The sequence below is a fragment of the Natrix helvetica genome (genome assembly GCF_964273705.1).
Source record: "Natrix helvetica genome assembly, chromosome: 5".
Lineage (NCBI taxonomy): Eukaryota > Metazoa > Chordata > Lepidosauria > Squamata > Natricidae > Natrix > Natrix helvetica.
In genome coordinates this window covers 78,524,916-78,538,843 of record NC_138551.1, presented here as the reverse complement: position 1 = coordinate 78,538,843, position 13,928 = coordinate 78,524,916, and the positions used below count along the sequence as shown (strand labels likewise).

General features: G+C 39.4%; 1 protein-coding gene across 1 annotated transcript in view; it reads right to left on the bottom strand.

Moving 5' to 3' along the window:
- ASAH2 (N-acylsphingosine amidohydrolase 2) overlaps positions 1 to 13,928 on the bottom strand; it is a gene marked incomplete at its 5' end in the record, with an annotated part of 30,145 nt that overhangs the window by 3,323 nt on the left and 12,894 nt on the right. The window contains 11 exons of the mRNA XM_081954082.1: position 1; positions 1,896 to 2,042; positions 3,060 to 3,155; positions 3,293 to 3,388; positions 3,822 to 3,861; positions 4,510 to 4,604; positions 5,433 to 5,548; positions 7,900 to 7,981; positions 8,080 to 8,184; positions 10,156 to 10,242; positions 13,432 to 13,557. The exon at position 1 is cut by the window's left edge and continues 59 nt beyond it. Of these exons, the coding sequence (XP_081810208.1) occupies position 1; positions 1,896 to 2,042; positions 3,060 to 3,155; positions 3,293 to 3,388; positions 3,822 to 3,861; positions 4,510 to 4,604; positions 5,433 to 5,548; positions 7,900 to 7,981; positions 8,080 to 8,184; positions 10,156 to 10,242; positions 13,432 to 13,557 (991 nt within the window). The remainder of the gene's footprint in view (positions 2 to 1,895; positions 2,043 to 3,059; positions 3,156 to 3,292; positions 3,389 to 3,821; positions 3,862 to 4,509; positions 4,605 to 5,432; positions 5,549 to 7,899; positions 7,982 to 8,079; positions 8,185 to 10,155; positions 10,243 to 13,431; positions 13,558 to 13,928) is intronic.

Here is a 13,928-nt window from a genome sequence, read left to right as displayed (position 1 = left end):
CCTGGGTGAAAAAGATGGAATGAGTGTTGAGAAATCACATCCATGGTACAAATCAATCATTTCTGCTAGGCATAATTTTTTTGAACTTCAGAGCTTTTCCTGTGCTCAAAATGAGCAGCTTTCCCGGTGGCCAAATACAAATGGGTAAGGAGATGTGTATATATCTGTGCAGGTGCATATCCTACCAGGCATTTTTTTAAAAGAGTGGAAATATCCTTAGTGCTAGAAACCTTGTAGTATGAATGCAGATATATATACAACAGCATTCAGAGCTTCAACGTAGAAGATAATCACCCTTTCCTGAAATGTCAATGAAAGGATACAAATGGCACACAAAGTGAAGCTGTCAGTGTATTGATTCAATGTCTGGCGGCTTTTCAGGAGTAGCCCTGGAGAAGCAGCTGTGAGTTCAGGAGGAACCCCAAATTATTCACTACTCTTGAATGGAGAAATGCAACCCTCCATCATTATAACTGAGTGTTTCTCCCCACGAAGCTATATACTGTAGCCTCCAGAGTCTAAGTCAATACACTGATAGCTTCAGCTAGGCAGCCTGGGTTTGAGATGTACAGTTAGGGATCACCAGCATATAGATGGTCTTTGAGTGAGGGATGGGTATCTACCCCAGGAAAGGAGAAAGTGACAAGACTTTTACTGGAAGAACCCACCCTACTGCTGTAATTATAAATTACTCTCAAATATTGCTGTCCAGCTAAAGTAATTGACGACGTTATGACCTCACAGTTCCAGATGCATTTGGATGAAGCTGATTTTAGGGATCCATTTCAATTAGATTTCATCTAGGATATGGTACCACAATACCCCAGGGCTTGACTCACTATGTGTTGTATCTTTTTATTCTTGATGAAGGTATTTTATTCTCCTTATGTACACTGAGAGCATTTGCAGCAAAAACAAATGCCTTCCGTGTCCAATCACACTTGGCCAATAAAGAATTCTATTCTATTCTATTCTATTCTATTCTATTCTATGCTATTCTATGCTATTCTATGCTATTCTATGCTATTCTATGCTATGCTATGCTATGCTATGCTATGCTATGCTATTCATTCTAGTCTATTGAAACTAAAATACAAAGCAGTCAAGGAAGATAGCAGAGTCAACAATTACTAGTACAACCAGGAGATGGGTCCCACTCCCTTCATATCCTCTGGAGCCCCAAGCCCAGAAACTGGCTTCTAAGGTCTTACCCCCAAAAAAACCTCAGAAGGATTGGCACCTTCCTTAGGACGGGTGCCACAGCAGAAAATGCACAATCCTTATCTTCATTTTATTATCACGTTCATATTTTGCACTTTCTTTTATCACTGTAAGTGCCTTGAGTATTTTTTAATCAGAAAAAAATGGGTATAAATTTCAAAATACATAAAGCAGACTGGTTTGAGGGAGAGAACTGATCCAAAGGCATGCTGTGAGCTTCCATACTTGAGGTTTCCTAACCCTGATCCTAATTTAATGTCCTTACTGCTGCACTACTGGAAATTCTTGGAACATCAGGACACGGTTACGTAGTGAGCAGGGATGGGTTCCTGCTGGCATTACTACCTGTTCAGCGCCCCAAAAATTTTGCACTTAAAAAGGTCTGTGCATGCGCACATTAGAAAGAGGGAGAAATTACATTTTTTCAATGAAGATTGTTCTACGCATGTGCACAACAGAAAATCAAGATGGCGCACTTGAGGATAGAACTGGTACGGTTACATGTCCGGCTTAGTTACTATCTATTCAACTGAACCAGTCCGAACCGGGAGGAACCCACCTCTGGTAGTGAGCTAATATATTACCACTCAAAATGATACAATTAAACAAAGTTTAAAAAAACAGCCAAGTAAAATGGTGGGTGGGGGTGGGTGGGTGGGAAAGAGTATACATACCACTTTGTATCTTGGTTTAACATCTTGTAGAACATCACCATACGTCTTACCAAGTGGCTTTTTATCAATAACAAGAGGCAAAAAATTCAGGTTTGTTATGTTTAAGATGGGTGGCTCTGGAATATTTGGTAAATCTTGAGTGGTATTCTGAAAAAGAAAATGTAATTCAGTTTGGAATGAAAGGTGCTTTAATCTTAACCAGGAAATAAAGCAAAGGAAAAAAGGAGAGGAAGTATATAATAAAAATATTCTAATGCATGGAGTTGTGAGATCCTGTTCAGTATTTCTGTATCCTCTCTTCCAAATCTTCATTTTTCTTTTCCTCTTGTTTTCATTTATGGGCTCCTTGAAATGGGTCTATGACAACTTGCCACAGCCAACTCGCCATGGTCAACTCACCACGGCCAATTCACCATGGGATAACTCACTATGGCAAGAATTACGCTAATATTAAAGAAATAATGGAATAGAACAGGGGTGACAAACTGGCAGCCCGCGGACCAGATGCATCACGCGCAGGCCACGCCCACCCCAGCTCCGCAAAGGCAAAAAACATCACGTGATGTCACATGACATGATCGAGTTTGACATCCATTAAAGAAAGAATGCCAAAGGAGGGACAAAATGAAATGTAAATGACAATAATTAAAATAATTTTTAATTCTTTTAACTAATTAAATTGAGTTGTTGACTTGTCCAGCAGCGAGTTGTCCTATGGCAAGTTGTCAATGGTGAGTTGGCCAGGGCGGACTGGTGGTAAGAAGGCTGTGGCAAGTTCTCCCATTCCGCCTTGAAATACGCAAGCTTAGTTTTAAATTCCCATAGCAAACTATAGAAGCAACATTATTCACACTTTGCTGTTTGTTTACGCTGGGAATGTACCTGACCCCCCGCCCCAAAAAATAATTCTCTTGAATAATTTTTGCATGGGTTGTAGTCAGTAGTCAGCATAGATTGACAATACATTTATGGGTGATGGGAGGTGCTGGGATGGAGAACAAAATCACTTGTTTGGAGTTTATATTGATGGAAAATTTCCCCAACAGAATGCAGCTCTTTTGAAATCTTATATCATACGTATACCACTACAGATTGCAACCTATTTCCACTTGTAACTAAGAATCAGATATTCTTTAACACTGCATGATTGCAATTCGTTATTACCGTAGCGAGAGCTCTGGCCAGGCCTCGAAATAACTGTATATAGGCAGAAAGTGTGTGTGGTCCAAAAATGGTGGACCCTCCTTCATATCGTTGAACCTACAAAGTGAGACATGAAGATCTATGAGTTCATGACTACCTCATAATCCTAACAGAAAACCAAATTTTCTACAAACTGTACTCGCAAATTATTCATGCTACTTATTTTTGTTTTAAGAATATTACTGGTTAATTACCTGATATTCTTCATAAGTAGTTACATAGTGGGTGTAAATGTTGCCCAATCCTGAAATTATAATATCCATTCCTGCTTTTCCTTGAATTTCAAATTCCTATGAAACAGAAGAAGAGTGAAGAAAGAGAGAAGAGAGAGAGAGAGAGAGAGAGAGAGAGAGAGAGAGAGAGAGAGAGAGAGAGAGAGAGAAGGAGGGACAGGAAGGAAGGAAGGAAGGAAGGAAGGAAGGAAGGAAGGAAGGAAGGAAGGAAGGAAGGAAGGAAGGAAGGAAGAACATTCTGAATTCAGAACAAGGGGTAGCATTTTTTCATGTGTTCAAGTTTTATACCATGGCTAGCAATTTTTTTAAAAAAGAAAATACAATAAATAATTAGAATAAACTATTTTATTATGGGCATTGACTACAAAGGCAAACAGAAGTGTGTTAAAATTTAATAGGCTGTCTCAAAATAATTACAGGCTATGACATTAATGTCTGCAAAAAATCCCTCCACCCCATTTACTAATTCCTTTCTTATTCTAAAACTTACTTTTTTCACAGCTTCGCGGAGTCTGCGGCCAGACATTGTCCTGGAAGATAAGCATACACGCGAAAAAGGAGTATCAGTTTCCATAAAGAACTGTTGATTCTCAAAGAAGATTGTTAGACTATTCTCTTTACAAAAAACTTAAAGATAATCCTTAATATTTTTGAGCAAGAGAATAAATACCAAAACAGTTTCCTATCTGCTCTTATGGAATAAAAATCTATGGAAATTAACCAGATAGTTGAGTCATTATTCACTTGTCACATTTTTTAAAAAAATAGGGCTTAAACATGCTATTCACGACTCAGTTAATTTAAGGAGATGTTCACCAAAGAAATGGGGGATTACACTTTAAGCCCCTTAAATTAAATTAAATCAAGAATATTGTAATGTCAATCACTGGCTTTAATTTTGTCCTGTTAATTTTATAATACATAAGCGGAGCATTGCCTGCTACAGGCTTCTGCAATCTATTGCCTTTCAGATACATGTGGGTTTTCAATTCCTCAAATTTCCATCTATCACACTAATTCTGGCTGGTCTCATCTATCTTTCTATATTTCCCACTATCTGTCCTCTAGAACAACAAGCCTTTCCTCCTACATAAAACTGTTTTCTTTTTCTAAGCTAGCCATAAAACACAAAGAATGTGCCTGAATTATATTATAAAAGACAGAATATAAATTCATACGTAAACTCTCCTGGAACCGCCACGAAGGCTGTAGATCCAATGGTAAACATCTGGATATCAACTATATCGGACTGCCACCGGTAAGGCTTGGTAAGCTTAAGCAATTCAAGAGAGAAGGGGAAATCTTAGATCAGCCTTTATATTAAATAATATCATCAACAACAAAACCACATTACTCTCCTTTGTCACTCAAGGGATTCGTGAAAGATTAGAAGTGGGTGGGCAAAGTGAGCACATGGAACTCTCAAACCAATCCCTAGAATTGATTCCTTACTGTTTTCCAGCAGAGCCTTTTAGAAATATGATACCCAAATTGTTTGATAGATTCAGCACACCTAAACACAATAAATCTAGAATTCCAAATTCCTGAAACTTCAGAAAATATGACCATTATTCTGGAGAACCGGTAGGAGAAATTTTGAGTAGTTTGGAGAACTGAACTACTATATGCCACCTCTGACTGGCCCTGCCCCCATCTATTCTCTGCCTCCCGAGTCCCAGCTGATCGGGAGGAAATGGAAATTTTGCAGTAACCTTCCCCTGGAGTGGGGAGCAGTGATGGGTTCCTACCGGTTTGGACCAGTTCTGCCAAACCAGTACTGATTTGGCGGCCTGGGTCACTGGAACTGGCAGCGACCCAGACCTGCGACACCCCTGAACCGGTTCCCCCCACCATCTTGTTTTTCAGATCTGCACATGCACAGAACAATTTCAATCGCACTGCACATGCACAGGCAGTGTACATCAAGCGCGCATGCATGGCACACACTCAAGCAAACCAACAGTAGTGCCTGCTGGAACCCACCCCTGGTGGGGAGGGAATGGAGATTTTACAGTATCCTTCCCTTGCCATGCCCACCAAGCCACGCCCACAGAATTGGTAGTAAAAAAATTTGAATCCCACCACTGCTAATGGTGCATACCTCTCCTAAAGGTAGTAGAATAGGCTTAGGTTTGTGGCATTCTATCGATTCATTGGATGGTCGAACAAGGATAGCATCAACGACAGAATCCCAGAATGGGTCACCTTCAGTGGTGCCTGTTTAAAAAAAGCATGTAATAGTAGAATGTTTTCCATCATATTAAAATACATTATTGAATTAATATGAAATATTTAACAACGTCTAATGGCATTATAGCAAATGGCATTTAAAAAAGAACCAGTTTGGTACAGGAATTTTTAAAAAGGAAGCTGGGAAACTGTGAGTTGTAGACCTGCCATAGCATGAGTTTGGGCCATTCCTCTCTCTCATCCCTAGGAAGAAGATGATGGAAAATTACTTCTGAAAATGTTACAATACAATACAATACAATACAATACAATACAATACAATAGTAGAGTTGGAAGGGACCTTGGAGGTCTTCTAGTCCAACCCCCTGCCTAGGCAGGAAACCCTATACCGTTCCAGACAAATGGCTATCCAACATCTTCTGTTGGTTAAAAGCAGCCAACAGGATTTTGTCCATGTAGTTGCCAGGAACCAAAACTAACATAAAAGTACACATTTTTGTGCTTTTAGTTTGTTTTGAAAAAAAAGAGTATAATTTATACAACCTATAATTGTCAAGTTTCAGTACCTTTGCCTTTTAACAAACAAACAAGAAACTCATCTAAAATGTTTACATGTATAAATCATTTGTTTTGATTGATGGGGAGGACTAATTGTAAAGTTAAGGATGCCTGATATTAAAAGCAATCTATTTTTTTAAATAGAAATTGCAGATGTGAGAAAGATTGACGGAGCCTAGGAAAGAAACAAAAAAAGGGAGTAGACTTCCAATCAACAGATAATGGGCAAGACAGTTGGCACGTTATCTCATAAATAGTAACCTAGCCCACCCAGCAAGAAATCTGTGAAAAAGTGCTACAGATCATTCCAAAAATACTTAATAACCTCCTTATGAATGAGGATTGGAAATTCCTCTTATAATTTCCAAGAATTTTTAATGATGCTCATATTAGCATTAAATATGCTTTATTGTAGGGATGTGGTGGCTCAGTGACTAAGACACTGAGCTTGTTGATCAGAAAGGTAAGCAGTTTGGTGGTTCAAATCCCTAGTGCCACATAATGTCCCAGCGTCTATCAACCTAGCAGTTTGAAAGCATGTAAAAATGCAAGTAGAAAAATAGGAACCATCTTTGGTGGGAAGGTAACAGCGTTCTGTGTGCCTTCGGCGTTTAGTCATGCCAGCCACATGACCACAGAGACACCTTCGGACGCACTGGCTCTTCACTTTGAAACGGAGATGAGCATTGCCCCCTAGAGTAGGGAACAACTAACATATATGTGCGAGGGGAACCTTTACCTATGCTTTATTGTAATCTGTATGGGTTTTGTATCTTGATCTTCCCTAGCTCAACAAGGCCTGGCCTGATGATTAATTAATGAAATACTCAAGTAACTAATTAAATAAACTTCAGTGCAGAAATACAATGCAGGTAGTAATAACATTCAAATAGCTTGAACATGATTTGTTTTCAGTAACTTTGCTGATATTCCAAACCCATGGGCTGCTGTGTCATTGTATAAGAATGGACCACTTTTAATATTAGGTATTAATTACATCTTTAAACCACGTATTCACAGATTATTTTATCTCAGTTCATTTTGTTTTGTTGATAACATTCTTATCTTGTGTCCTTTGCACAGTGTTGATAGAAAGCTTGGAAATTACCCTACTGAACAGTGTTTTATTGCCTAGTAAAACTAGAGAAAGAAAGCAGCAGGTCTTGTTCTACCTGGAAGTAAATTGGATGATGCTATTGATGAATTAGGAAGAACCCCTTCTGAGCCTCATCTTTGCCCACAGTGTTCTCTCTTATATAATTCTTCCCCAAGCAGCATCTACTCGCCCTATATCCCAAGGTTTTTCCCACATACCATTACAGGGACAAAAATCCATGATGTAGAAATTTCTAGAACAAAACAATTTTAAATATTTGAATACAAGTTCACAAATTTTTCAAAATCTATTTCTTCATATTGTATGGTCAAGGCAGAATGCAAACCTTTTTTAAAAAAAATATTAGATTTACTGTTATTTTTTGGTTAACTTAAGGCAGTGTAGATACCTAATGCTCTTATTTTCCCCACAATAACAACCCTGTGAGATGCATTGAACTTGGAGATTGCAATTGGTCCAAAGTCAATCTTGGTTTTGGGAGACCTACAATTCACAGTCTCCTTATTTCTAGCTCAGCACCATAGCTATTTCCCCAAGCTAGCTCTCCAAATTTGTCTTCCAAGCTCAGACGCTCTGCAGAACATGGTGGCTGAGAATTTGAGAATCTGCAGTCCCATCACATATGCAGACTAGTAGCTTGGGGAATGCTGTGTAACAGAGTAATAGTAATAAATAAAATCTGTTGATATTTCTTTCTACTTGCCTTGAGTAAAATTGAACATTCCTGTTCCATCTATGGTACCTGCAGCAAAGCTGTATCCCAAAGCTGGTTTGCATGTTTTACCCTTTGGGAAAAAAAACAATGTAAAGAATTATGGTCTGCATTGTAAATACTTCTGTATTGATACTGTCTGCCTGAAACATCACCATGAGGGTACACTACCGTGTGTGTAGAGTTCAGCTGAACGGTGACGTTACTCATGTCCACCCATTGATGAATTGAACTGATGGGACCTTCAATCTCTTTTGAGGCCTTCATATATATTTCCTGAAATACAAATGAGAACCAATCACCACTCAAATCTGGTGACAATTTTATTACTGTATGTGAGCCCATATATATTGTTCAAGTGTGGATCTGTATGTGTGAATATGTGGTAGGCAAGTTCTGGACTTCTGAACTGCAACTCCCAGGGACCCTCACCATTAGACATACAAGTGGAAGCTACTATAGTAGCGGAAGCTACTATGATTTGCAATTCAACAACGGGCATCATTTCTTCAACAAATCTAGCAGATAGAAGAGGCAAAAGGGTAAAACTCTTCATCACAGGAGAAGGATTTTGTTTTTTCTCAATATAACTTATACAACCATGGTTTCTTACTAGTTAGGAAGTGAGATTTTCTAACCAGATAAGATAAGGTTAGAAAACAGCTATGATGTCCGTCAACCTCCGCCTATCCCCAATGGGTAGTTTAATTGGAGGTATGGGAGTTGTGGTAGTAAGGAAGCATAGTTTGTACCAGTGGTGGGTTCCTGCCGGATCTCACCGGATCGCGCGCGCTCCCGTTCGGCAAGGAACCCGGAAGTAAGTTCCTGCCCCGCCCCTGGCGACGGGATGCCGCTTGCCTGCGCTCCACCAGCTCGGCTGGGACCGGAGACGTTTTCTCAGCGGAGCGAAGCTTCTGAAAGGGACGCAGGCACAGCCTGCCAGGCTGCCACCGCTCCACTGAAGTCACGTCTGCGCAGAGAAACGTCTCCGGTCGCGCCTGAGCTGGTGGAGCGCAGGCAAGCACCGTCCCGTCGCCAGGGGTGGGGCAGGAACGTACTTCCGGGTTCCTTGCCGAATGGGAGCGCGCGCGATCCGGTGCGATCCGGCAGGAACCCACCACTAGTTTGTACCCTTCCTGAACATTACAATCTGTTTAACAAAATTTAGGTCCAAGGCTTCATAGGAAACGGGAGCAAAATTAATGCAGGGGCCTAAAGACAGTTTTTCCCAGTGTCTGTCAGGTGCTACACAGCAATTAATCTTTACATTGAACATGATCTATTCTAATATCTATCTATCTATCATCTATCTATCTATCTATCTATCTATCTATCTATCTATCTATCTATCATCTATCTATCATCTATCTATCATCTACCCTGTTTCACTGAAAATAAGACCTCCACAGATAATAAGCCTAATTGGGCTTTTGAGCACATGCACTAAAATAAGCCCTCCCCTGAAAATAAGCCCTCCCCCGAAAATAAGCCCTCCCCCAAAATATAAGCCCTCCCCCAAAAATAAGCCCTCCCCCAACACAGCAGCAGCCATGAGGTGATCATGCTCGCCGTCTCCTGCACCCCAAAAAGAATAAGACCTCCCCCAAAATAAGGCCAAATGCTTCTTTCGGGTGTCAAAAGAAAATAAGACCCTGTCTTATTTTCAGAGAAACAAGGTATTTATCATCTTTTCTTATCTGTATACACTGCATCATTGCTAAATAAAGTTTTTTAATGGAAAATATTCTAGTTGAAAGCAAAGTTATTAGAAAAGGGACAATCTCTATCATCTATATTTTCCTAAAATGTTAAGATTCTAGCATCCATATTTTCCTAGAATGCTTTCCTAGAAAATATAGGAGCTAGATGCCAGCACTTAACATCTATACAATACAATACAATACAATACAATACAATACAATACAATACAATACAATACAATACAATATAATACAATAGCAGAGTTGGAAGGGACCTTGGAGGTCTTCTAGTCCAACCCCTTGCCTAGGCAGGAAACCCTATACCGTTTCAGACAAATAGCTATCCAACATCTTCTTAAAGACTTCCAGTGTTGGGGCATTCACAACTTCTGGAGGCAAGCTGTTCCACTGATTAATTGTTCTAACTGTCAGGAAATTTCTCCTCAGTTCTAAGTTGCTTCTCTCCTTGATTAGTTTCCACCCATTGCTTCTTGTTCTACCCTATAAAATTTTATATTTTCCTAAAATGTTATAATTTTGGACATACCTTTGCATTTGAGTAGATGTGTCTCCCAATTATTTGTGTGCTCTGAAGCATGGTTTTCCCAGGACCTGTAGCAATGCACATTCTAGCCTAAATTGGATTTCAGAACAACAAATTAGATGGGAAAAGATATGTGGTTGGCCATCCTTTATCTTTGTGTCCACTTACTTCCCTTTTATCTTTACTCCCTCAATTGTAAATTCCGATTATAAACCCAATTATAAAAGGTGCTTCAAATGAATGTTGGAAATGTAAATGTAAATAAGGAACCTTTTACCATTTACGGCGGACTTGTGATAAAGCAAAGAGATAGGAGCAGGATTCACATCTTAATATAGCAGATTTTTAAAGTGAATATAAAGATAAAACCAGAGACTTTTCTCTTGGGCTTAATGGATAAAGAGCTTTGTGGGGGAGAGGGTGAAACTTTGATGTTACATATGCTGAGGCATTTATGGACAATAGACAAATATCTGGAGTTAGCAGAGATGGCTAAACTGACTGCCTTGCTTTAAGAAAATAGTACAATTAGCTTTGCTTCTGCTTGGAAACTGCTTTTGAATTTTGTGCTTTAGGTGGAAAAAATGAAACTTCGATTTTGGATTTTGTTGATTAGATAGATTTGAAATGGCTAGCATATAATATAATAGGAATAGAATAGAATAAAATTCTAAAAAGTTGATGTTGTATGTTATACCTTATTTTAATGCACCAAAAAAAGTCAGAAGTCAATGCTTTTCTCTTTCTTTTCCCCTTAATCCAACAGTTTTTCTTCTTTCCCTTCCCCTATCCTATTTTCTCATTATTATTTTTCTTTGTATTTCTGTATTTTGATAAACTAACACAAAAGAAATCTGAAACCTCTTATCTACCTATGTATAGAATTGTCTGGCATAGTTCTAATTTGATTTATTATTATATACTTTGTTCATTAAATATTAAATTCAGTCAACTGAACATTCAAAAACACATCACAAATACCAGTGACTGGTGCTAATGGTTGATATGGTTTGCTGCCAGTGTCCTAGGTATTAACCAAGTACCTTCTTAAAATATAAGATGTTCCGAGCAGCACAGTTTTTTGCAGTTCCGCTGCTGTTATGGCAGGAAGCTGCAATTTGTTGATGTATCTTGTAAAATTCTTGGACATGGTGTAGTTTCGATGGCCAGGTCGCGATATTTCATTAATTTTTAATATTATTTATTTATTTTTATTATTATTATTATCATCATCATCATCATCATCATCATCATCATCATCATCATCATCATCTTTGGTGAGATTCACAGCCTTTGGGGCTGGTTGGTAGCGCAACAGCTCGAGTCCTAACCAAGGACCTAGGAACTGTTAAGGTAACGTCGGAGGATATAAGTTGTTCCAAGTAGGGTGATTTTTTTGTAGAATCAGGATGTTCAAGTCAAGTAAATTTAGAATTTCCAAATAGCGAGGCAGCCCTTTAGGTATTGCTCCAAGGGCTCCAATTACAATTGGGACAAGACACGATTTCTTTTTCCACAATCGCTCAACCTCAATTTGCAAGTCCTGGTATTTTGTGATTTTTTCTTTTATCTTCAATTTGTGCATCACCTGGTATTGCAATGTGAATGAACCATACTTTTTTCTTTTCAATTATTGTTATGTCAGGTGTGTTGTAAGCCAAGTGCCTGTCAGTTTGGATTCTGAAGTCCCACAAGATCTTGCCTTTCTCATTCTCTAAAACCTTCTCACCCTGATGGTCCCAGTGGTTTTTGCTATACTCAAATCCAAACATTTGGCACAATTTCCAGTGAATAATCTTAGCAATGCGGTCATGGCATTGTAGGTAGTCAGTTTGTGAAATTTTGCTGCACCCGCTGATCAAGTGGTCGACTGTCTCATCTTTTCCATTACAGAGGCGACATTTGCTGTTGGTGGTAACATGTTGAATTTTTGCCTTCATGCAGTTTGTGCGGATTATTATTAGTATTATTATTATTATCATCATCATCTTTTTATCTTGCCTTAACACTACAACAAACTGGCTCTCTTATTAGATGCAGCAAAGTAATGAGAAGGAATTAAATGATATATCAAATTAGCATGATGAGATTCTCAGTCATCCAGATCATGGTTGTCTCAAAGATGCTTTTTCAAGAGGCAGTTGGACTTTCTGGTTTTTCTTCGAAGAGGTTTTGCTTCTCATCTAAGAAGCTTTTTCAGCTCTGACTGGATGGTGGGGAATGGAAGGGTTTATATACCCTTTGCAGAAAGCTAGTCATTTGCATTCTTTTAGCAAGTCATTAGCCACCTGGAGGCTTATCTGTCTCATCACTAGTGGTGGATTGCCATTTTTTTTTTACTACTGATTCGGGAGTGCTCCCGCGCACACTCAATGCTTCTGCACATACGCAGAAGCTTTTGTGCATACTCAGAAGCATCCGGGCAGGTGGGCGGAGCCTCCCACTGCCGCTACTACCGGTTCAACTGATATGGGCCAAACCGGGAGTAGTCCACCTCTAGTCATCAGGGTCACTTGAATGGTGGAAATGGGTGTGGAGCCTTCTTAGAATTGTTGAATGGACTGTGTTGTAGATTGGAGATAGATGATATTGTATCCCTCCCCCTCTGTTGAGAGAGGGCTGTTCAATTTTGACATAGATGGCCTCTTTGACCCCTCTTTCAAACCAGCGGTCCTCTCTGCCCAAAACGTGGACTTGAATGAATACATACTATTATGTACAATTAAAACTCAGAGCACATGTCTTCTGAATAGTTTTTATCCCAGAGCTATAATTTCACTCAACAATGAACTAAAGGGCCACCATCAGTGAGCTGTTGGACAGCGTTACTTGGTTTGTTGTATGGATGCTTGGGTGTTTTAGGGGTGGGGAATTTTTGGTGTGTGTGGGGGGGGAGGGATTGTCATGTGTGTTGGGCCTGGTCTCTGGGTGTTATATGAATTTCATTGTATGAGTACACTGTGTATATATGTACAATGACAATAAAGTATTCTTCTTCTATTATCCAATGATGTAATCAAAGGCACAATGGAATGATTGCTTTTAATTATCCGTGGGAACTTAGACCGGTTTGAGCATTTTGAAGAGTCATCTATTAGGCAACTTATCCTGAAACCAAACCAATCAGTTGCTCTCTTTGAAAGTCAGTCTTAAGTGGAGTTGAATTCATAAAGTTCTTGGCATTTTCCTTCTGAGTAACTTTGATATATCAGAGGAAGGTATATGAAACACCATATAATTTCAACCACGAAATGCACAAACTTTTGATCCAATACTTACCCCACCTACAGGGCAGTAATTCTCCATGTTTTCACATGGATCCCCGGTGTTGATGCAGTGTGGGCCCTTTGTATTCGGAGACACATCACCCAAGTTGGAAGACGTAAACGCTGCTACGAAGGGACCCTGAAAGAGGAAGAAAGTCACATCGGTGACTCCCTTTGATCCCGCAACATTATTGCTCAGAATCATCGGCATTTGATGAAGGGGGAAGTATTAAAATTGCAAGATGGCAAAGTGGCATCGTGATAGAAGCTCTACTCTTTATAAATACATACAGGGTTGATACATGTAGAAAAGTTGTTGGGATTGGCCTGCAACCTCACACCTATGTTCGTGTGAATATTGATGCAAACACATGCTAACCTGCAGACGTTGCTGCAAAAAACCATCCTCAAGTCTCATGTAAGAAATTCAGATCTGTGTATTATTCTTAGTAACAGGGACATAGTGGCTCAGTGGCTAAGACACTGAGCTTGTCGATCAGAAATGCCGGC